Here is a 26866-nt window from a genome sequence, read left to right as displayed (position 1 = left end):
CCTCATCCATGGCCATCGGACCGGACCCCCTCCAGTGGGACAGAGGAGAAAAAGAAAAGAAACGGCATGTGTAGAATTCTCGCCGGGTCGAACTCGTTTTGCATAATAATTAGCATATGCCTAGAATTTCCGCCGGGTCAAACTCGTCACGTCACGAGTGACACTTCACCTGTCATCATTTTCAAAATGGAGGAGGCTAATTTCAATCATTTGAAATCGCATAAAGGGAAGAAGATTAAGAGCTATTCAGTAGGATTTAAGGTCCAAGCTATTGAATATGCTAAAAAGAACAGTTAGCAGCTATGTTTTATTAATATACCGTAGCTGCGTGTGTCAAATATGAGTCATTAAATGACTCCCGCCTCCTGGTGGTAGAGGGTGCTAGTGATCCTTCTTGCGACTACTCGGCTGCAGAAGAAGTGACAACAAGCAGCAAGAGTGAGCAGCGATTGTTGATATTTTTTCCTCTCGCTTGCACTTTTAACATGGAGGATTACATATCTAAAAAAAAAACTGTTATCTAAACTGGACTTTCAATGGAAGCAGTAGGTAATAAAGGAAGATCTCCATCGAGACAGAGAGACTTTTAAAACTGAAGAAAGATAAGGAAGACTTCTATAAACAAGTTATCGATGCTTTTGATCAGAAGGAGCTGCACATGGACTTCATTTATAAGTAAAGGTAAGACCATGATAAGGTTTTTTTTTTTTATCAAATGTGCTTTTCATGATGGTATCCTTACATCACACTCAAATTTTTAAGCGCAGGCCTAAATTTACCCCATGCCTTTGGTAAGTGCGGGAGTGAGAAGAGGTTTTAAAATAATTAGTGCCCCGGTGGCCATTCAAGCAAATACGGTAATATTTTTTAACACTGAATACAACTAAATGTCTGCATTTTTAAGTAAGACCAACATTTATAGAGTATAATATGTCGCAAACTCGCATGGCAGCAGTAGTGGCCACCCCAAGAAGCAGGAACCTGGAGAGCGAAGAGCAGGTGAGATGCTTTTAATATCATCGACAGAGGAGAGTGGAGCAGTCTTGCATGTACAGTTCTACACAATAGTCAATCTTTTGAGCCCTGAGGAGCGCCTGAGACGAGCATAAATAGAAACATGCTGATTGGTTCCACTTTTTAAGTAGCGGAACCACCACCCCAGTCTGCTAATTCAGGGGGCACCGCCCCTGGTGTCAATGCAATTCTGCAGAGTCTTGTCAACCACGACAGCCCCATAACATCCAGAGCCTCAAGAAACTCCGGCGAATCTCATCTACTCCCAGGCCCTGCCACCGTGGAGCTTCTTAACTACCTTAGCAACCTCAGCCCCGGAAACAGGAGAGCCCACCACAGATTCCCCAGGCACTGCTTCCTCACTGGAAAACATGTGGGTGATATTGAGGAGGTCTTTGAAGTATTCCTTCCAGCGATCCACAAGATCCCCAGACGACGTCACCAGTACACCGTCCCCACTATGCACGGTGTTGACAGTGCACTGCTTCCCCTCTTGAGGCGGCGGATGGTGGTCTAGCATCGCTTCAAAGTCGTCCGGAAGTCGTTCTCCATGGAGTTTTTGCCTCTGCATCTGCCAAAAGCGTACACCGCTTGGCCAGTCTGTACCCGTCCGCTGCCTCTGGACTCCCAGGAGCAAAACCGAAGGTGTCAACAAGCGAATTTTGGGATCACTGCCCCGGCAAGCACAGACCACCTTATGGCCACAGCTCCGATCTGCTGCCTCGACAATAGAGGCACGGAACATGGTCCACTCGGACTCAATGTCCAGAGCCTCCCTTGTAACATGTTCAAAGTTCTTCCGGAGATGGGAATTGAAACTCTCTCTGACAGACGTTCGCAGCAGACCCTCACGATGTGTTGGGGCCTGCCGTTCTGTCCGGCATCCTCCCCCACCATCGGAGCAGACTCACCACCATGTGGTTGACAGCTACTTAAGTTTATTCCTAGAATATGCAGACAGCCAGTAAAAATTAACTCTTGTCTGAAAATGGCCCCGGGGCCTCATTTTGGACATCCCTGGTTTAATACATTTTGGACATCCCTGGTTTAATACATTTTTCCTGCCACTGACTTGTTTCACAACTAGGGGGCGCTGCAGTGGCTGGAGAGCTACACAGCGGGCGACCTGATCATCGCCGACCTTAAGGGCAGCTCCAACTCCTTGTGGACCATCAGTCCTCCCAGCAGGAACACCCTAATGGACATGTTAGACTTAGACGAGGACTTTCCCATCACCGTATCCTGGTCCGTGCAACGGTACGCTGACAAGTGTTCTTTTAGTCTACAAACCCCAAAACCAGTGAAGTCGGCACATTGTGTGAATCGTACATAATAACAAAATACAACGATCTGCAAATCCTTTTCAACTTATCTTCGACTGAATAGACTGCAAAGACACTATACTTAACGTTTGAACTGACAAATATTAGCTATTTGGAGTTTGATGCCTGCAACATCTTTCAAAAAAGCTGGCACAAGGGGAGAAAGTTGATGATTGCTCATCAAACACTTATTTGGAACATCCCACAGGTGAACAGGCTAATTGGGAACAGGTGGGTACTATGATTTGGTATCAAAGAAGCTTCCATGAAATGCTCGGTCATTCACAAACAAGGATGGGGCGAGGGTCACCACTTTGTGAACAAATGCGTAGAGAATCTGGAATAATCACTGCACGCAAGCAATAATATTACAGACCTTAGATCCCTCAGGGGGTACTGCATCAAAAGGCGACATCAGTGTGTAAAGGATATTACCACCAACACTTCAGAAAACCACTGTCAGTAACTACAGTTTGTCGCTACATCTGTAAGTGCAAGTTAAAACTCGATTATGCAAAGTGAAAGCTATCTACCAACAACACCCAGAAACGCTGCCGGCTTTGCTGGGTCCGAGCTCATCTAAGATGGACTGATGCTAAGTGGAAAAGTGTTCTGTGGTCTGATGAGTCCACATTTCAATTTGTTTTTTGAAACTGTGGACGTCGTGTCCTCTGGACCAAAGAGGAAAAGAACCATCCGGATTGTTATAGGCACAAAGTTCAAAAGCGAGCATGTGTGATGGTATGGGGGTGTATTAGTGCCAAAGGCGTGGGTAACTTACACATGTGTGATGGTATGGGGGTGTATTAGTGCCCAAGGCATGGGTAACTTACACATGTGTGATGGTATGGGGGTGCATTAGTGCCCAAGGCATGGGTAACTTACACATCTGTGAAGGCACCATTAATGCTGAAAGGTACATACAGGTTTTGGAGCATCCAAGCAATGTCATCATGGACGCCCCTCCTTATTTCAGCAAGACAATGCCAAGCCACGTGTTGCAACAGCGTGGCTTCGTAGTAAAACAGTGCGGGTGCTAGACTGGCCTGCCTGTAGTCCAGACCTGTCTCCCATTGAAAATAGCACAACAGAGACCCCGGACTGTTGAACAACTTAAGCTCTACATGAAACAAAAATGGGAAAGAATTCCACCTGAAAAGCCTAAAAAATTGGTCTCCTCAGTTCCCAAAGGTTTACTGAGTGTTGTTAAAAGGAAAGGTCATGTAACACAGTGGTAAAAATGCCCCTGTGCCAACTTTTTTGCAATGTGTTGCTGCCATTAAATTTTGAGTTAATGATTACTTGCACACAAAAAAAAAATGAGGTTTCTCAGTTGGAACATTAAGTATCTTGTCTTTGTCTTGTCATTGCAGTCTATTCAATTGAATATTAGTTAAAAAGGATTTGCAAATTATTGTATTCTGTTTTTATTTACAAATTACACAATGTGTCGACTTCACTGGTTTTGGCTTTTGTATACTGGTCAAAACATGCTAATAAAGTCTGAAAATAATAGGATAAGGTAATGTTGTTTTTTTTCATATTCATATTTTTCAAACAGAAACCTCACTCTAGGCGCCAAGGCTGAGACGGCTTCAGGCAAGCGTGTGACCAATCTGGATGAGGAGACCAAGAAGAAGCTGATCCTGCTTCTCAATGGAACCAACAGTAACTCGCACGTGTGAGTCTGGCGACTTTGTGGTCTACTCATCACACATCTATACCTTGTGGTCTGGTCATCACACGTCTAGACCTTGTGGTCTGGTCATCACACATCTAGACCTTGTGGTCTACTCATCACACATCTAGACCTTGTGGTCTGGTCATCACACATCTAGACCTTGTGGTCTACTCATCACACATCTAGACCTTGTGGTCTGCTCATCACACATCTAGACCTTGTGGTCTACTCATCACACATCTAGACCTTGTGGTCTACTCATCACACATCTAGACCTTGTGGTCTACTCATCACACATCTAGACCTTGTGGTCTAGTCATCACACATCTAGACCTTGTGGTCTACTCATCACACATCTAGACCTTGTGGTCTACTCATCACACATCTAGACCTTGTGGTCTACTCATCACACATCTAGACCTTGTGGTCTGGTCATCACACATCTAGACCTTGTGGTCTACTCATCACACATCTAGACCTTGTGGTCTGGTCATCACACATCTATACCTTGTGGTCTGGTCATCACACATCTAGACCTTGTGGTCTACTCATCACACATCTAGACCTTGTGGTCTGGTCATCACACATCTAGACCTTGTGGTCTGGTCATCACACATCTAGACCTTGTGGTCTACTCATCACACATCTAGACCTTGTGGTCTACTCATCACACATCTAGACCTTGTGGTCTGGTCATCACACATCTAGACCTTGTGGTCTGGTCATCACACATCTAGACCTTGTGGTCTGGTCATCACACATCTAGACCTTGTGGTCTACTCATCACACATCTAGACTTGTGGTCTACTCATCACACATCTAGACCTTGTGGTCTACTCATCACACATCTAGACCTTGTGGTCTACTCATCACACATCTAGACCTTGTGGTCTGGTCATCACACATCTAGACCTTGTGGTCTGGTCATCACACATCTAGACCTTGTGGTCTACTCATCACACATCTAGACCTTGTGGTCTACTCATCACACATCTAGACCTTGTGGTCTACTCATCACACATCTAGACCTTGTTGTCTACTCATCACACATCTAGACCTTGTGGTCTACTCATCACACATCTAGACCTTGTGGTCTACTCATCACACATCTAGACCTTGTGGTCTACTCATCACACATCTAGACCTTGTGGTCTACTCATCACACATCTAGACCTTGTGGTCTACTCATCACACATCTAGACCTTGTGGTCTACTCATCACACATCTAGACCTTGTGGTCTACTCATCACACATCTAGACCTTGTGGTCTACTCATCACACATCTAGACCTTGTGGTCTACTCATCACACATCTAGACCTTGTGGTCTACTCATCACACATCTAGACCTTGTGGTCTGGTCATCACACATCTAGACCTTGTGGTCTGGTCATCACACATCTAGACCTTGTGGTCTGGTCATCACACATCTAGACCTTGTGGTCTGGTCATCACACATCTAGACCTTGTGGTCTACTCATCACACATCTAGACCTTGTGGTCTACTCATCACACATCTAGACCTTGTGGTCTGGTCATCACACATCTAGACCTTGTGGTCTACTCATCACACATCTAGACCTTGTGGTCTGCTCATCACACATCTAGACCTTGTGGTCTACTCATCACACATCTAGACCTTGTGGTCTGGTCATCACACATCTAGACCTTGTGGTCTGGTCATCACACATCTAGACCTTGTGGTCTACTCATCACACATCTAGACTTTGTGGTCTGCTCATCACACATCTAGACCTTGTGGTCTACTCATCACACATCTAGACCTTGTGGTCTGGTCATCACACATCTAGACCTTGTGGTCTGGTCATCACACATCTAGACCTTGTGGTCTACTCATCACACATCTAGACCTTGTGGTCTACTCATCACACATCTAGACCTTGTGGTCTACTCATCACACATCTAGACCTTGTGGTCTGCTCATCACACATCTAGACCTTGTGGTCTACTCATCACACATCTAGACCTTGTGGTCTACTCATCACACATCTAGACCTTGTGGTCTGGTCATCACACATCTAGACCTTGTGGTCTACTCATCACACATCTAGACCTTGTGGTCTGGTCATCACACATTTAGACCTTGTGGTCTGGTCATCACACATCTAGACCTTGTGGTCTGCTCATCACACATCTAGACCTTGTGGTCTGGTCATCACACATCTAGACCTTGTGGTCTGGTCATCACACATCTAGACCTTGTGGTCTACTCATCACACATCTAGACCTTGTGGTCTGGTCATCACACATTTAGACCTTGTGGTCTGGTCATCACACATTTAGACCTTGTGGTCTGGTCATCACACATCTAGACTTTGTGTCTGGTCATCACACATCTAGACTTTGTGTCTACTCATCACACATCTAGACTTTGTGGTCTACTCATCACACATCTAGACTTTGTGTCTACTCATCACACATCTAGACTTTGTGTCTACTCATCACACATCTAGACTTTGTGTCTACTCATCACACATCTAGACCTTGTGGTCTACTCATCACACATCTAGACTTTGTGTCTACTCATCACACATCTAGACTTTGTGTCTACTCATCACACATCTAGACCTTGTGGTCTACTCATCACACATCTATACCTTGTGGTCTGGTCATCACACATCTAGACCTTGTGGTCTGGTCATCACACATCTAGACTTTGTGGTCTGGTCATCACACATCTAGACCTTGTGGTCTGGTCATCACACATCTAGACCTTGTGGTCTGGTCATCACACATCTAGACCTTGTGGTCTGGTCATCACACATCTAGACCTTGTGGTCTACTCATCACACATCTAGACTTTGTGTCTGGTCATCACACATCTAGACCTTGTGGTCTGGTCATCACACATCTAGACCTTGTGGTCTACTCATCACACATCTAGACCTTGTGGTCTACTCATCACACATCTAGACCTTGTGGTCTACTCATCACACATCTAGACCTTGTGGTCTACTCATCACACATCTAGACCTTGTGGTCTGGTCATCACACATCTAGACCTTGTGGTCTACTCATCACACATCTATACCTTGTGGTCTACTCATCACACATCTAGACCTTGTGGTCTACTCATCACACATCTATACCTTGTGGTCTACTCATCACACATCTAGACCTTGTGGTCTACTCATCACACATCTATACCTTGTGGTCTACTCATCACACATCTAGACCTTGTGGTCTACTCATCACACATCTATACCTTGTGGTCTACTCATCACACATCTAGACCTTGTGGTCTACTCATCACACATCTGGACCTTGTGGTCTACTCATCACACATCTAGACCTTGTGGTCTACTCATCACACATCTAGACCTTGTGTCTGGTCATCACACATCTAGACATTGTGGTCTACTCATCACACATCTAGACCTTGTGGTCTACTCATCACACATCTAGACCTTGTGGTCTACTCATCACACATCTAGACCTTGTGGTCTGGTCATCACACATCTAGACCTTGTGGTCTGGTCATCACACATCTAGACCTTGTGGTCTACTCATCACACATCTAGACCTTGTGGTCTGGTCATCACACATCTAGACCTTGTGGTCTGGTCATCACACATCTAGACCTTGTGGTCTGGTCATCACACATCTAGACCTTGTGGTCTGGTCATCACACATCTAGACCTTGTGGTCTGGTCATCACACATCTAGACCTTGTGGTCTGGTCATCACACATCTAGACCTTGTGGTCTACTCATCACACATCTAGACTTTGTGTCTGGTCATCACACATCTAGACCTTGTGGTCTGGTCATCACACATCTAGACCTTGTGGTCTACTCATCACACATCTAGACCTTGTGGTCTACTCATCACACATCTAGACCTTGTGGTCTACTCATCACACATCTAGACCTTGTGGTCTGGTCATCACACATCTAGACCTTGTGGTCTACTCATCACACATCTAGACCTTGTGGTTTACTCATCACACATCTATACCTTGTGGTCTACTCATCACACATCTATACCTTGTGGTCTACTCATCACACATCTGGACCTTGTGGTCTACTCATCACACATCTAGACCTTGTGGTCTACTCATCACACATCTAGACCTTGTGGTCCACTCATCACACATCTAGACCTTGTGGTCTACTCATCACACATCTAGACCTTGTGGTCTACTCATCACACATCTAGACCTTGTGGTCTACTCATCACACATCTAGACCTTGTGGTCTGGTCATCACACATTTAGACCTTGTGGTCTGCTCATCACACATCTAGGCCTTGTGGTCCGCTCATCACACATCTAGACCTTGTGGTCCACTCATCACACATCTAGACCTTGTGGTCTACTCATCACACATCTAGACCTTGTGGTCTACTCATCACACATCTAGACCTTGTGGTCTACTCATCACACATCTAGACCTTGTGGTCTGGTCATCACACATCTAGACCTTGTGGTCTACTCATCACACATCTAGACCTTGTGGTCTACTCATCACACATCTAGACCTTGTGGTCTACTCATCACACATCTAGACCTTGTGGTCTGCTCATCACACATCTAGGCCTTGTGGTCTGCTCATCACACATCTAGACCTTGTGGTCCACTCATCACACATCTAGACCTTGTGGTCCACTCATCACACATCTAGACCTTGTGGTCTACTCATCACACATCTAGACCTTGTGGTCTACTCATCACACATCTAGACCTTGTGGTCTGGTCATCACACATCTAGACCTTGTGGTCTGGTCATCACACATTTAGACCTTGTGGTCTGTTCATCACACATCTAGGCCTTGTGGTCTGCTCATCACACATCTAGACCTTGTGGTCCGCTCATCACACATCTAGACCTTGTGGTCCACTCATCACACATCTAGACCTTGTGGTCCACTCATCACACATCTAGACCTTGTGGTCTACTCATCACACATCTAGACCTTGTGGTCTGCTCATCACACATCTAGACCTTGTGGTCTGGTCATCACACATCTAGACCTTGTGGTCTACTCATCACACATCTAGACCTTGTGGTCTGGTCATCACACATCTAGACCTTGTGGTCTACTCATCACACATCTAGACCTTGTGGTCTACTCATCACACATCTAGACCTTGTGGTCTACTCATCACACATCTAGACCTTGTGGTCTGGTCATCACACATCTAGACCTTGTGGTCTGCTCATCACACATCTAGACCTTGTGGTCTGGTCATCACACATCTAGACCTTGTGGTCTGGTCATCACACATCTAGACCTTGTGGTCTACTCATCACACATCTAGACCGTGTGGTCTGGTCATCACACATCTAGACCTTGTGGTCTACTCATCACACATCTAGACCTTGTGGTCTACTCATCACACATCTAGACCTTGTGGTCTACTCATCACACATCTAGACCTTGTGGTCTGGTCATCACACATCTAGACCTTGTGGTCTGGTCATCACACATCTAGACCTTGTGGTCTACTCATCACACATCTAGACCTTGTGGTCTACTCATCACACATCTAGACCTTGTGGTCTACTCATCACACATCTAGACCTTGTTGTCTACTCATCACACATCTAGACCTTGTGGTCTACTCATCACACATCTAGACCTTGTGGTCTACTCATCACACATCTAGACCTTGTGGTCTACTCATCACACATCTAGACCTTGTGGTCTACTCATCACACATCTAGACCTTGTGGTCTACTCATCACACATCTAGACCTTGTGGTCTACTCATCACACATCTAGACCTTGTGGTCTACTCATCACACATCTAGACCTTGTGGTCTACTCATCACACATCTAGACCTTGTGGTCTACTCATCACACATCTAGACCTTGTGGTCTACTCATCACACATCTAGACCTTGTGGTCTGGTCATCACACATCTAGACCTTGTGGTCTGGTCATCACACATCTAGACCTTGTGGTCTGGTCATCACACATCTAGACCTTGTGGTCTGGTCATCACACATCTAGACCTTGTGGTCTACTCATCACACATCTAGACCTTGTGGTCTACTCATCACACATCTAGACCTTGTGGTCTGGTCATCACACATCTAGACCTTGTGGTCTACTCATCACACATCTAGACCTTGTGGTCTGCTCATCACACATCTAGACCTTGTGGTCTACTCATCACACATCTAGACCTTGTGGTCTGGTCATCACACATCTAGACCTTGTGGTCTGGTCATCACACATCTAGACCTTGTGGTCTACTCATCACACATCTAGACTTTGTGGTCTGCTCATCACACATCTAGACCTTGTGGTCTACTCATCACACATCTAGACCTTGTGGTCTGGTCATCACACATCTAGACCTTGTGGTCTGGTCATCACACATCTAGACCTTGTGGTCTACTCATCACACATCTAGACCTTGTGGTCTACTCATCACACATCTAGACCTTGTGGTCTACTCATCACACATCTAGACCTTGTGGTCTGCTCATCACACATCTAGACCTTGTGGTCTACTCATCACACATCTAGACCTTGTGGTCTACTCATCACACATCTAGACCTTGTGGTCTGGTCATCACACATCTAGACCTTGTGGTCTACTCATCACACATCTAGACCTTGTGGTCTGGTCATCACACATTTAGACCTTGTGGTCTGGTCATCACACATCTAGACCTTGTGGTCTGCTCATCACACATCTAGACCTTGTGGTCTGGTCATCACACATCTAGACCTTGTGGTCTGGTCATCACACATCTAGACCTTGTGGTCTGGTCATCACACATTTAGACCTTGTGGTCTGGTCATCACACATCTAGACCTTGTGGTCTACTCATCACACATCTAGACCTTGTGGTCTGCTCATCACACATCTAGACCTTGTGGTCTACTCATCACACATCTAGACCTTGTGGTCTGGTCATCACACATCTAGACCTTGTGGTCTACTCATCACACATCTAGACCTTGTGGTCTACTCATCACACATCTAGACCTTGTGGTCTGCTCATCACACATCTAGACCTTGTGGTCTACTCATCACACATCTAGACCTTGTGGTCTACTCATCACACATCTAGACCTTGTGGTCTGGTCATCACACATCTAGACCTTGTGGTCTACTCATCACACATCTAGACCTTGTGGTCTGGTCATCACACATTTAGACCTTGTGGTCTGGTCATCACACATCTAGACCTTGTGGTCTGCTCATCACACATCTAGACCTTGTGGTCTGGTCATCACACATCTAGACCTTGTGGTCTGGTCATCACACATCTAGACCTTGTGGTCTGGTCATCACACATTTAGACCTTGTGGTCTGGTCATCACACATCTAGACCTTGTGGTCTGCTCATCACACATCTAGACCTTGTGGTCTACTCATCACACATCTAGACCTTGTGGTCTACTCATCACACATCTAGACCTTGTGGTCTACTCATCACACATCTAGACCTTGTGGTCTGGTCATCACACATCTAGACCTTGTGGTCTGCTCATCACACATCTAGACCTTGTGGTCTGGTCATCACACATCTAGACCTTGTGGTCTACTCATCACACATCTAGACCTTGTGGTCTACTCATCACACATCTAGACCTTGTGGTCTACTCATCACACATCTAGACCTTGTGGTCTACTCATCACACATCTAGACCTTGTGGTCTACTCATCACACATCTAGACCTTGTGGTCTGGTCATCACACATTTAGACCTTGTGGTCTGGTCATCACACATCTAGACCTTGTGGTCTGCTCATCACACATCTAGACCTTGTGGTCTACTCATCACACATCTAGACCTTGTGGTCTGGTCATCACACATCTAGACCTTGTGGTCTACTCATCACACATCTAGACCTTGTGGTCTGGTCATCACACATTTAGACCTTGTGGTCTGGTCATCACACATCTAGACCTTGTGGTCTGCTCATCACACATCTAGACCTTGTGGTCTGGTCATCACACATCTAGACCTTGTGGTCTGGTCATCACACATCTAGACCTTGTGGTCTACTCATCACACATCTAGACCTTGTGGTCTGGTCATCACACATCTAGACCTTGTGGTCTACTCATCACACATCTAGACCTTGTGGTCTGCTCATCACACATCTAGACCTTGTGGTCTACTCATCACACATCTAGACCTTGTGGTCTGGTCATCACACATCTAGACCTTGTGGTCTGCTCATCACACATCTAGACCTTGTGGTCTACTCATCACACATCTAGACCTTGTGGTCTACTCATCACACATCTAGACCTTGTGGTCTACTCATCACACATCTAGACCTTGTGGTCTACTCATCACACATCTAGACCTTGTGGTCTACTCATCACACATCTAGACCTTGTGGTCTGGTCATCACACATCTAGACCTTGTGGTCTGGTCATCACACATCTAGACCTTGTGGTCTACTCATCACACATCTAGACCTTGTGGTCTGCTCATCACACATCTAGACTTTGTGGTCTGCTCATCACACATCTAGACCTTGTGGTCTACTCATCACACATCTAGACCTTGTGGTCTGCTCATCACACATCTAGACTTTGTGGTCTACTCATCACACATCTAGACTTTGTGGTCTACTCATCACACATCTAGACCTTGTGGTCTACTCATCACACATCTAGACTTTGTGGTCTACTCATCACACATCTAGACCTTGTGGTCTGCTCATCACACATCTAGACTTTGTGGTCTGCTCATCACACATCTAGACCTTGTGGTCTACTCATCACACATCTAGACTTTGTGGTCTACTCATCACACATCTAGACCTTGTGGTCTACTCATCACACATCTAGACTTTGTGGTCTACTCATCACACATCTAGACCTTGTGGTCTACTCATCACACATCTAGACTTTGTGGTCTACTCATCACACATCTAGACCTTGTGGTCTACTCGTCACACATCTAGACCTTGTGGTCTACTCATCACACATCTAGACCTTGTGGTCTACTCATCACACATCTAGACCTTGTGGTCTACTCATCACACATCTAGACCTTGTGGTCTACTCATCACACATCTAGACCTTGTGGTCTACTCATCACACATCTAGACCTTGTGGTCTACTCATCACACATCTAGACCTTGTGGTCTACTCATCACACATCTAGACCTTGTGGTCTGGTCATCACACATCTAGACCTTGTGGTCTGGTCATCACACATCTAGACCTTGTGGTCTGGTCATCACACATTTAGACCTTGTGGTCTACTCATCACACATCTAGACCTTGTGGTCTACTCATCACACATCTAGACCTTGTGGTCTACTCATCACACATCTAGACCTTGTGGTCTACTCATCACACATCTAGACCTTGTGGTCTACTCATCACACATCTAGACCTTGTGGTCTGGTCATCACACATCTAGACCTTGTGGTCTGGTCATCACACATCTAGACCTTGTGGTCTACTCATCACACATCTAGACCTTGTGGTCTACTCATCACACATCTAGACCTTGTGGTCTACTCATCACACATCTAGACCTTGTGGTCTACTCATCACACATCTAGACCTTGTGGTCTGGTCATCACACATTTAGACCTTGTGGTCTACTCATCACACATCTAGACCTTGTGGTCTACTCATCACACATCTAGACCTTGTGGTCTACTCATCACACATCTAGACCTTGTGGTCTACTCATCACACATCTAGACCTTGTGGTCTGGTCATCACACATCTAGACCTTGTGGTCTGGTCATCACACATCTAGACCTTGTGGTCTGGTCATCACACATCTAGACCTTGTGGTCTGGTCATCACACATCTAGACCTTGTGGTCTACTCATCACACATCTAGACCTTGTGGTCTACTCATCACACATCTAGACCTTGTGGTCTACTCATCACACATCTAGACCTTGTGGTCTACTCATCACACATCTAGACCTTGTGGTCTGGTCATCACACATCTAGACCTTGTGGTCTGGTCATCACACATCTAGACCTTGTGGTCTACTCATCACACATCTAGACCTTGTGGTCTACTCATCACACATCTAGACCTTGTGGTCTACTCATCACACATCTAGACCTTGTGGTCTACTCATCACACATCTAGACCTTGTGGTCTGGTCATCACACATTTAGACCTTGTGGTCTACTCATCACACATCTAGACCTTGTGGTCTACTCATCACACATCTAGACCTTGTGGTCTACTCATCACACATCTAGACCTTGTGGTCTACTCATCACACATCTAGACCTTGTGGTCTGGTCATCACACATCTAGACCTTGTGGTCTGGTCATCACACATCTAGACCTTGTGGTCTGGTCATCACACATCTAGACCTTGTGGTCTGGTCATCACACATCTAGACCTTGTGGTCTGGTCATCACACATTTAGACCTTGTGGTCTACTCATCACACATCTAGACCTTGTGGTCTACTCATCACACATCTAGACCTTGTGGTCTGGTCATCACACATCTAGACCTTGTGGTCTACTCATCACACATCTAGACCTTGTGGTCTACTCATCACACATCTAGACCTTGTGGTCTACTCATCACACATCTAGACCTTGTGGTCTACTCATCACACATCTAGACCTTGTGGTCTGGTCATCACACATCTAGACCTTGTGGTCTACTCATCACACATCTAGACCTTGTGGTCTACTCATCACACATCTAGACCTTGTGGTCTGGTCATCACACATCTAGACCTTGTGGTCTACTCATCACACATCTAGACCTTGTGGTCTACTCATCACACATCTAGACCTTGTGGTCTGGTCATCACACATCTAGACCTTGTGGTCTGGTCATCACACATCTAGACCTTGTGGTCTGGTCATCACACATCTAGACCTTGTGGTCTACTCATCACACATCTAGACCTTGTGGTCTACTCATCACACATCTAGACCTTGTGGTCTACTCATCACACATCTAGACCTTGTGGTCTACTCATCACACATCTAGACCTTGTGGTCTACTCATCACACATCTAGACCTTGTGGTCTGGTCATCACACATTTAGACCTTGTGGTCTACTCATCACACATCTAGACCTTGTGGTCTACTCATCACACATCTAGACCTTGTGGTCTACTCATCACACATCTAGACCTTGTGGTCTACTCATCACACATCTAGACCTTGTGGTCTGGTCATCACACATCTAGACCTTGTGGTCTGGTCATCACACATCTAGACCTTGTGGTCTGGTCATCACACATCTAGACCTTGTGGTCTACTCATCACACATCTAGACCTTGTGGTCTACTCATCACACATCTAGACCTTGTGGTCTACTCATCACACATCTAGACCTTGTGGTCTACTCATCACACATCTAGACCTTGTGGTCTACTCATCACACATCTAGACCTTGTGGTCTACTCATCACACATCTAGACCTTGTGGTCTGGTCATCACACATCTAGACCTTGTGGTCTGGTCATCACACATCTAGACCTTGTGGTCTACTCATCACACATCTAGACCTTGTGGTCTACTCATCACACATCTAGACCTTGTGGTCTACTCATCACACATCTAGACCTTGTGGTCTACTCATCACACATCTAGACCTTGTGGTCTGGTCATCACACATTTAGACCTTGTGGTCTACTCATCACACATCTAGACCTTGTGGTCTACTCATCACACATCTAGACCTTGTGGTCTACTCATCACACATCTAGACCTTGTGGTCTACTCATCACACATCTAGACCTTGTGGTCTACTCATCACACATCTAGACCTTGTGGTCTGGTCATCACACATCTAGACCTTGTGGTCTGGTCATCACACATCTAGACCTTGTGGTCTGGTCATCACACATCTAGACCTTGTGGTCTGGTCATCACACATCTAGACCTTGTGGTCTGGTCATCACACATTTAGACCTTGTGGTCTACTCATCACACATCTAGACCTTGTGGTCTACTCATCACACATCTAGACCTTGTGGTCTGGTCATCACACATCTAGACCTTGTGGTCTACTCATCACACATCTAGACCTTGTGGTCTACTCATCACACATCTAGACCTTGTGGTCTACTCATCACACATCTAGACCTTGTGGTCTACTCATCACACATCTAGACCTTGTGGTCTGGTCATCACACATCTAGACCTTGTGGTCTACTCATCACACATCTAGACCTTGTGGTCTACTCATCACACATCTAGACCTTGTGGTCTGGTCATCACACATCTAGACCTTGTGGTCTACTCATCACACATCTAGACCTTGTGGTCTACTCATCACACATCTAGACCTTGTGGTCTGGTCATCACACATCTAGACCACGCCGACCCACTTTGACCGCTCCTCTTTATTTCCTGTCCACCTGCAGAACGCTCACCAACATCTTCCCTCGTTACATCAGAGCCCCCAGCGACTCCAGCGCCAATCCTGTGGAGCAACTTCATAAAGGTACACTCAGGGATAATGTACCGACACCCTCATAGAATGTGGGGACATAATCATGTCAAATGAATGGGGGTTATTATTGTTTATCACACGCGCTAAAGTCACCGTAATGAAGAGTAAGTGAACTGAATAACCGTATTTCCTTGAATTGCCACCAGGGCGCTAATGAGTTTAAAACCTCTTCTCACTCCGGCGCTTACCAAATGCATGCGGTAAAAGTAAGCATGCGCTAATTATTTTAAAACCTCTTCTCACTCCGGCACTTAAAAAAGGTATGCAGTAAAAATTTGAGTGTGATGTAAGCTTGGACATTAAATCCTACTGAATAGCTCTTAATCTTCTTTCCTTTATGCGATTTCAAATGACCGGTATTGAAATCAGCCTCCTCCATTTTGAAAATGATGACAGGGGAAGTGTCACTCGTGACGTCACCAGTTTGACCAGGCGGTAATACTAAGCATGCGCTAATTATTTTGGGATGCGAGTTTGACCCGGCAGTAATTCAAGGCAGGCACATACTATATGCCCTGCGACAATTCAAGGAAATACGGTATATTTATATAGCTCTTTTCTCTTGTGACTCAAAGCGCTTTACATAGTGAAAGCCAATATTTAAGTTACATTTAAAGCAGTGTGGGTGGCCCTGGCAGCAGGTGGGTAAAGTGTCTTGCCCAAGGACACAACGGCCCCACATGACAATCATCAATGTCCCCTCAAAGAAGGATAGCGTCCACACAACTAAAATAGCCTTGATTGCTAAAACAACGGTGAATATCGCTCAAAGGAAGACATGAAATACCAACAAAAAGAGGAAAAGCCACTAAAATAGGAGTGCAAGACAGGAACTAAAACACTACACACTGGAAAAAACTCAAAATAAGTCACGTGGTGATGTGACGGGTCGTGACAGGACTTGAGACAAGAGCTACAGTGATGCATGGTTGGTTATGGTTTGAACTCATATCCAACAATTACGAAATCAACGTTTTATTGTCAATATTGGCTTCATTTGTTATTGTTTTCTGCTCAATCAATCAATCAATGTTTACTTATATAGCCCTAAATCACTAGTGTCTCAAAGGGCTGCACAAACCACTACGACATCCTCGGTAGGCCCACTTAAGGGCAAGGAAAACTCACACCCAGTGGGACGTCGGTGACAATGATGACTATGAGAACATGATACTGTGAAAGATCAATCCATTATGGATCCAACACAGTCGCGAGAGTCCAGTCCAAAGCGGATCCAACACAGCAGCGAGAGTCCCGTTCACAGCGGAGCCAGCAGGAAACCATCCCAAGCGGAGGCTGATCAGCAGCGCAGAGATGCCATTGCCGAGGGCAGTAGGTCAGCAAGAGTTGTCGTTGTGGCCGTATTAATGTTGCGGCTGCTATAGCAGTTATTATTATTATTAGTTTGACGAACATGCGTCTGAACCTCAAATTTTATAAGGTAATGATCGGACAATACTTTAGTATACGGGAGTATCGCAACTTTGGAAGCGGTGATACCCCTGACAAGGACTTCTGCTGGTGGGTCTCTGGATTTTTCCAATGAAGAAAATGTGCCTTGCCTCAAAAAAGGTTGAAAAACACTGAATTAGACTACTCGTTACTAGTAAAAGTAATGGCATTAGTAATGTCGCCATCACGTCGCCACCGCGTCGCTGCCACCACCGCCTGGGTAGCAAAAGACTACAGACTGCGCTGAAGAAGACTACAACTTTTGCTTGTGTTTTCCGCTCCATTTGCTGAATGGCCATATACGATCTATATTTCGATATTCTTGCCGTTAAGTAAAAACAAAACAGTCCTAGTTACCTGAGATACTAAAATAATGACTTACAAAGTCAAATTAATGACTTGCTGTAAGTAAGCGTTTGCAATAAGCGTTTGAAAAAAAAAGAGTTAAAAGTGGGGCCACATGCTGAACTATGCTCTATTCATCATGTTTAATTTATTGCAGCTTTTAAGAAGCCTGTAGTTGATTTTTATTATGTAAATGTTATATTTTCATCAACATGTGATAGCAGGGACCCTGCCATTCAAAACGAGGCTGCTACATTACTAATGATTAATGTAACTATAGCTGAAAAAATAGTACAATAGCAATATGAGAGACTATTCATCCCTGAACACCATGAAGTTCATGTAGGCTCTATGATGTACTTACATTATTATATCAACTATCAGAGACAGAAACTCTTCATTTAACATAATGTCCTTTTTTGCTGCTTCAACACAACTCAATCAACACAAAACAAGGTGAAGTGAAATAACTTAGTTGTTAACTGTAGGTTAAATAATGCTTGTCTTTCTCTCAGACAGACTGGCCGTTGCTGTCCATAACACACACACACACGCATGCACACACACCGCACAGTGAGCTAACGTTACGCTAAAAGCTAATTAGCCTTCACCCCAAGGACTGTGAGTGAGCTGAGCTGCTGCTTATGTTTCTAGAAGGTCAACGGGCTCATAGTGATGTTACTAGTTGTTGACTTGGAAGTGTTTATTATAATTTGGGGAGAGTCCGCTGCATTATGCTTACCTTTCTGCTCACTCCACCTAATGCAGCCCTGAATACGTACTCCTGATTGGCTGTTGCTGCTCTGTGTCTAACCAATCAGACGGTTCTGTGGGTGGGACGATGCTGGGTGCTGCAGAGACCTACTGACAGAGGCAGAGGCAGAACTAAGCAGCTTGTTAAGACTTTAGTTTAGGCGTTGGCTCTTTGTTGTTAAATCGGCTGCTGTAACAACAAAGCGCTGTGGGAAACCCTGATATACATAAACATAAACAGATTCGTATTTCAATTTAGCAATGACGTGAAAAAAACTGAATCTGAGAACCACTGGCATATATTGGGATTGTTTTTAGCATCTTTCATGTAGAACATGTATGAAAGTTCCCCCTAACGCAAGTCCGACCAGCCCAGATCACATCAGTTGTTTGTGCGTCCGCCAGACGACAAGATGCTGGACATCAGCCTGAGCTTGAGGCAAGTGCAGACGGACCAGCGCCAGCCCCAGGAATGGTGGATCGTCAACCAGACCGAAGTGGGTCCCATCGAGAAGAGGAGTCGGAGCAGAGACGCCTGTCTGGAGTTGTACGTGTTCAGCGACCAAGTCAGCCCGCCCAGTTTGGGCTTCCTGGCGGGATACGGGTATGACCGCTCTACTAATTACCTGTTCATCGCATGCTCCGTCACACTCGCAGGTTCTGGTAAAGGTCAGCACTTGTTTCTCATCTCGCTCGGTCATGGTTTAATTCTCCTCAAACGCAGAACTCCATTTTATTCATGAAGTGCAAATTCAGCGCCACGGTTGAAGACATTTTTCACCTTTTTGTGATAACTTCTCCATGTTGACAGGAAATTAGATTTTGGTGTGATCTCCTTCTGAAAACCAAACAACCGAGCGGCTCTCTTATAGGTCCACTAGTTTTGGAGACAAAAATCGGAAAACTTATTCTACATCTAAAACTTTTTGACTTTCATAATGATTTTAGGTGGGTGAGAAAGTGGAAAGTAAAAATGAAATGTAGCCGTCTTTGACCACGTGGTCATTTATGAAAAAAGTAAACACCGTTTGCAGTCATTTGCAGCGTTCCCCAACCTGTGCAGGTCCTGTTCAACACACCTGTTTGGAAACACTAACCCCTTTCACACAGCCTTAAAAGCCAGCATTTTTACGTATTAACAACTTTGACCTATTTCATAAAGCCTTAAAAACCAAAATGTTTACGTATTAACAACTTAAACCCATTTTCCAAAGCCTTAAAAGCCAACATTGTTATGAATTAACACTATTATGTTAGATCCACTATGGACTGGACTCTCACTATTATGTTAGATCCACTATGGACTGGACTCTCACTATTATGTTAGATCCACTATGGACTGGACTCTCACTATTATGTTAGATCCACTATGGACTGGACTCTCACTATTATGTTAGATCCACTATGGACTGGACTCTCACTATTATGTTAGATCCACTATGGACTGGACTCTCACTATTATGTTAGATCCACTATGGACTGGACTCTCACTATTATGTTAGATCCACTATGGACTGGACTCTCACACTATTATTTTAGATCCACTATGGACTGGACTCTCACTATTATGTTAGATTCACTATGGACTGGACTCTCACTATTATGTTAGATCCACTATGGACTTGACTCTCACTATTATGTTAGATCCACTATGGACTGGACTCTCACTATTATGTTGGATCCACTATGGACTGGACTCTCACACTATTATGTTAGATCCACTATGGACTGGACTCTCACTATTATTTTGGATCCACTATGGACTGGACTCTCACTATTATGTTAGATCCACTATGGACTGGACTCTCACTATTATGTTAGATCCACTATGGACTGGACTCTCACTATTATGTTAGATCTACTATGGACTGGACTCTCACTATTATGTTAGATCCACTATGGACTGGACTCTCACTATTATGTTAGATCCACTATGGACTGGACTTTCACTATTATGTTGGATCCACTATGGACTGGACTCTCACTATTATGTTAGATCCACTATGGACTGGACTTTCACTATTATGTTGGATCCACTATGGACTGGACTCTCACTATTATGTTAGATCCACTATGGACTGGACTCTCACTATTATGTTAGATCCACTATGGACTGGACTCTCACTATTATGTTAGATCCACTATGAACTGGACTCTCACTATTATGTTAGATCCACTATGGACTGGACTTTCACTATTATGTTGGATCCACTATGGACTGGACTCTCACTATTATGTTAGATCCACTATGGACTGGACTCTCACACTATTATGTTAGATCCACTATGGACTGGACTCTCACACTATTATGTTAGATCCACTATGGACTGGACTCTCACTATTATGTTAGATCCACTATGGACTGGACTCTCACTATTATGTAGGATCCACTATGGACTGGACTTTCACACTATTATGTTAGATCCACTATGGACTGGACTCTCACTATTATGTTAGATCCACTATGGACTGGACTCTCACACTATTATGTTAGATCCACTATGGACTGGACTCTCACTATTATGTTAGATCCACTATGGACTGGACTCTCACTATTATGTTAGATCTAATATGGACTGGACTATCACTATTATGTTAGATCCACTATGGACTGGACTCTCACTATTATGTTAGATCCACTATGGACGGGACTCTCACTATTATGTTAGATCCACTATGGACTGGACTCTCACTATTATGTTAGATCCACTATGGACTGGACTCCCACTATTATGTTAGATCCACTATGGGCTGGACTCTCACTATTATGTAGGATCCAATATGGACTGGACTTTCACACTATTATGTTAGATCCACTATGGACTGGACTCTCACTATTATGTTAGATCCACTATGGACTGGACTCTCACTATTATGTTAGATCCAATATGGACTGGACTCTCTCTATTATGTTAGATCCACTATGGACTGGACTCTCACTATTATGTTAGATCCAATATGGACTGGACTCTCACTATTATGTTAGATCCACTATGGACTGGACTCTCACTATTATGTTAGATCCACTATGGACTGGACTCTCACTATTATGTTAGATCTAATATGGACTGGACTCTCACTATTATGTTAGATCCACTATGGACTGGACTCTCACACTATTATGTTAGATCCACTATGGACTGGACTTTCACACTATTATGTTAGATCCACTATGGACTGGACTCTCACACTATTATGTTAGATCCACTATGGACTGGACTTTCACACTATTATGTTAGATCCACTATGGACTGGACTCTCACTATTATGTTAGATCCACTATGGACTGGACTCTCACACTATTATGTTAGATCCACTATGGACTGGACTCTCACTATTATGTTAGATCCACTATGGACTGGACTCTCACTATTATGTTAGATCCACTATGGACTGGACTCTCACACTATTATGTTAGATCCACTATGGACTGGACTCTCACTATTATGTTAGATCCACTATGGACTGGACTCTCACACTATTATGTTAGATCCACTATGGACTGGACTCTCACACTATTATGTTAGATCCACTATGGACTGGACTCTCACTATTATGTTAGATCCACTATGGACTGGACTCTCACTATTATGTAGGATCCACTATGGACTGGACTTTCACACTATTATGTTAGATCCACTATGGACTGGACTCTCACTATTATGTTAGATCCACTATGGACTGGACTCTCACACTATTATGTTAGATCCACTATGGACTGGACTCTCACTATTATGTTAGATCCACTATGGACTGGACTCTCACTATTATGTTAGATCTAATATGGACTGGACTATCACTATTATGTTAGATCCACTATGGACTGGACTCTCACTATTATGTTAGATCCACTATGGACGGGACTCTCACTATTATGTTAGATCCACTATGGACTGGACTCTCACTATTATGTTAGATCCACTATGGACTGGACTCCCACTATTATGTTAGATCCACTATGGGCTGGACTCTCACTATTATGTAGGATCCAATATGGACTGGACTTTCACACTATTATGTTAGATCCACTATGGACTGGACTCTCACTATTATGTTAGATCCACTATGGACTGGACTCTCACTATTATGTTAGATCCAATATGGACTGGACTCTCTCTATTATGTTAGATCCACTATGGACTGGACTCTCACTATTATGTTAGATCCAATATGGACTGGACTCTCACTATTATGTTAGATCCACTATGGACTGGACTCTCACTATTATGTTAGATCCACTATGGACTGGACTCTCACTATTATGTTAGATCTAATATGGACTGGACTCTCACTATTATGTTAGATCCACTATGGACTGGACTCTCACACTATTATGTTAGATCCACTATGGACTGGACTTTCACACTATTATGTTAGATCCACTATGGACTGGACTCTCACACTATTATGTTAGATCCACTATGGACTGGACTTTCACACTATTATGTTAGATCCACTATGGACTGGACTCTCACTATTATGTTAGATCCACTATGGACTGGACTCTCACACTATTATGTTAGATCCACTATGGACTGGACTCTCACTATTATGTTAGATCCACTATGGACTGGACTCTCACTATTATGTTAGATCCACTATGGACTGGACTCTCACACTATTATGTTAGATCCACTATGGACTGGACTCTCACTATTATGTTAGATCCACTATGGACTGGACTCTCACTATTATGTTAGATCCACTATGGACTGGACTCTCACTATTATGTTAGATCCACTATGGACTGGACTCCCACTATTATGTTAGATCCACTATGGCCTGGACTTTCACACTATTATGTTAGATCCACAATGGACTGGACTCTCACTATTATGTTAGATCTAATATGGACTGGACTCTCACTATTATGTTAGATCCACTATGGACTGGACTCTCACACTATTATGTTAGATCCACTATGGACTGGACTTTCACACTATTATGTTAGATCCACTATGGACTGGACTTTCACACTATTATGTTAGATCCACTATGGACTGGACTCTCACTATTATGTTAGATCTAATATGGACTGGACTATCACTATTATGTTAGATCCACTATGGACTGGACTCTCACTATTATGTTAGATCCACTATGGACTGGACTCTCACTATTATGTTAGATCCACTATGGACTGGACTCTCACTATTATGTTAGATCCACTATGGACTGGACTTTCACAATAATATGTTAGATCCACTATGGACTGGACTCTCACTATTATGTTAGATCCACTATGGACTGGACTCTCACTATTATGTTAGATCCACTATGGACTGGACTCTCACTATTATGTTAGATCCACAATGGACTGGACTCTCACTATTATGTTAGATCCACTATGGACTGGACTCTCACTATTATGTTAGATCCACTATGGACTGGACTTTCACAATATTATGTTAGATCCACTCGACCTGGTCTCTCCTAGTGGGGTGGGGGTCACCAAGGTTTCTCATAGTCATTCACATTGACATCCCACTGGGTTGTGAGTTTTTCCTTGTCCTTACGTGGGCTGTGAACCGAGGATGTCAGCATGGCTTGTGCAGCCCTTTGAGACACTCGTGATGAGGTGCTACGTACATAAACATTGATTGACTGATTAATCATTGACTTCCTGTCCCCCCCCCCCAGCATCATGGGCCTGTACGCCTCGGTGGTCCTGGTCATCGGCAAGTTCGTGCGCGAGTTCTTCAGCGGCATCTCTCACACCATCATGTTCGAAGAGCTGCCCAACGTGGACCGCATCCTCAAGCTGTGCACCGACATCTTCTTGGTGCGGGAGACGGGCGAGCTGGACCTGGAGGAGGACATGTACGCCAAGCTCATCTTCCTCTACCGCTCGCCAGAGACCATGATCAAGTGGACGCGGGAGAAGACGCAGTGAGGCGATGAAGGCAAGCGTGACAAAACTTCTTTTTTTTTTTTAGATTTGACACGGTGGAGCGTGTGAGAGCGGAGTCTTAGTCCCAGGTGTCCAGCACAAGTCTGCTGGTGCTGGACACGACACCTTTAAGGGACGCCTTCATGTCGCTTCCCACCCTAATGATGACAAATATATTTGTCCACAGCTCATTTCCTGTTCAACGATCACTGTCGTTTTTCCACTTGGACAAAAAACAAACAAAAAAAACAAAAACAGGACCTGCAAAGCACAAATGTCTTCTCCAACGGAAAATGCTGGGAAGACAGGGGTCGCGTGCAATAGTTTAGACCCGGGAGAGCCACTCATCAAAGACCACCTTCACTTGCCTTATTTGCTTTTCTTAACTTTTCTCAGGAAGTAATATTTTCACACGCAAGTAAGTCATCCTCCTATCAAAGAAACCCACACGTCTTTTTCAAAGAACGGCATGACTTTTCGCGCTGGACTCTTGGGCGCAAAGACACTCTTTCTGCACACCTGCTGGGAAGCGGGGGGGGGGGGGGGGGGGGGGGGGTTGGGGGCGGGGGGGGTCTTGCGGACCCACATCAGAGTAGCGCGCACCCAGCAGGTGAAACTTTTGATCAAAGAAAAAAAGGGCTGAAGGGGTTCGGGACTATGCATTAAATGACATTGTAGCATGAGACAAACACTTCATTATTACAAACACGTATTGGCAAGATGGTCGGACTATTAGGACGTCGTGGAGGTGAAATGTGAAAACTATGTTGAGGCTTTCATGTCCTGTGAGATGAATAAAAGGAATGGGAAGATGCCTTATTTGCAGTCATTTGCAGCAGGTCCTGTTCAACATGCTTGTTTGGAACTCTAACCCTTTTCACACAGCCTTAAAAGCCAACATTTGTACGTATTAACAACTTTAGCCCATTTCCCAAAGCCTTAAAAGCCAACATTTGTACGTATTAACAACTTTAGCCCATTTCCCAAAGCCTTAAAAGCCAACATTTGTACGTATTAACAACTTTAGCCCATTTCCCAAAGCCTTAGAAGCCAACATTTGTACGTATTAACAACTTTAACCCATTTCCCAAAGCCTTAAAAGCCAACATTTGTACGTATTAACAACTTTAGCCCATTTCCCAAAGCCTTAAAAGCCAACATTTGTACGTATTAACAACTTTAGCCCATTTCCCAAAGCCTTAGAAGCCAACATTTGTACGTATTAACAACTTTAGCCCATTTCCCAAAGCCTTAGAAGCCAACATTTGTACGTATTAACAACTTTAGCCCATTTCCCAAAGCCTTAAAAGCCAACATTTGTACGTATTAACAACTTTAGCCCATTTCCCAAAGCCTTAGAAGCCAACATTTGTAAGTATTAACAACTTTAGCCCATTTCCCAAAACCTTAAAAGCCAACATTTGTACGTATTAACAACTTTAGCCCATTTCCCAAAGCCTTAAGAGCCAACATTTGTACGTATTAACAACTTTAGCCCATTTCCCAAAGCCTTAGAAGCCAACATTTGTACGTATTAACAACTTTAGCCCATTTTCCAAAGCCTTAGAAGCCAACATTTGTACGTATTAACAACTTTAGCCCATTTCCCAAAGCCTTAAAATCCAACATTTGTACGTATTAACAACTTTAGCCCATTTCCCAAAGCCTTAGAAGCCAACATTTGTACGTATTAACAACTTTAGCCCATTTTCCAAAGCCTTAGAAGCCAACATTTGTACGTATTAACAACTTTAGCCCATTTCCCAAAGCCTTAAAATCCAACATTTGTACGTATTAACAACTTTTGCCCATTTCCCAAAGCCTTAGAAGCCAACATTTGTACGTATTAACAACTTTAGCCCATTTTCCAAAGCCTTAAAAGCCAACATTTTTACGTATTAACAACTTTAGCCCATTTCCCAAAGCCTTAGAAGCCAACATTTGTACGTATTAACAACTTTAGCCCATTTCCCAAAGCCTTAGAAGCCAACATTTGTACGT

At 44.1% G+C, this 26866-nt stretch overlaps 1 protein-coding gene across 3 annotated transcripts in view; it reads left to right on the top strand.

Moving 5' to 3' along the window:
- LOC133567965 (piezo-type mechanosensitive ion channel component 2) overlaps positions 1–26866 on the top strand; it is a 230989-nt gene that overhangs the window by 191624 nt on the left and 12499 nt on the right. For 2 of the 3 annotated variants that reach the window (XM_061919616.1, XM_061919618.1), the window contains 5 exons: positions 2102–2271; positions 3898–4017; positions 16337–16416; positions 19381–19579; positions 24616–25403. In XM_061919616.1, the coding sequence (XP_061775600.1) occupies positions 2102–2271; positions 3898–4017; positions 16337–16416; positions 19381–19579; positions 24616–24868 (822 nt within the window). In that variant the 3' untranslated portion in view covers positions 24869–25403. Of the gene's footprint in view, positions 1–2101; positions 2272–3897; positions 4018–16336; positions 16417–19380; positions 19580–24615; positions 25404–26866 lie in introns of those variants that run through there. The other variant, XM_061919617.1, reaches the window with a different exon arrangement.

Source organism: Nerophis ophidion, linkage group LG14 (genome assembly GCF_033978795.1).
Source record: "Nerophis ophidion isolate RoL-2023_Sa linkage group LG14, RoL_Noph_v1.0, whole genome shotgun sequence".
NCBI lineage: Eukaryota > Metazoa > Chordata > Actinopteri > Syngnathiformes > Syngnathidae > Nerophis > Nerophis ophidion.
Note: the sequence above shows the minus strand (reverse complement) of the source record. Positions and strands in the feature narration are given on the sequence as shown.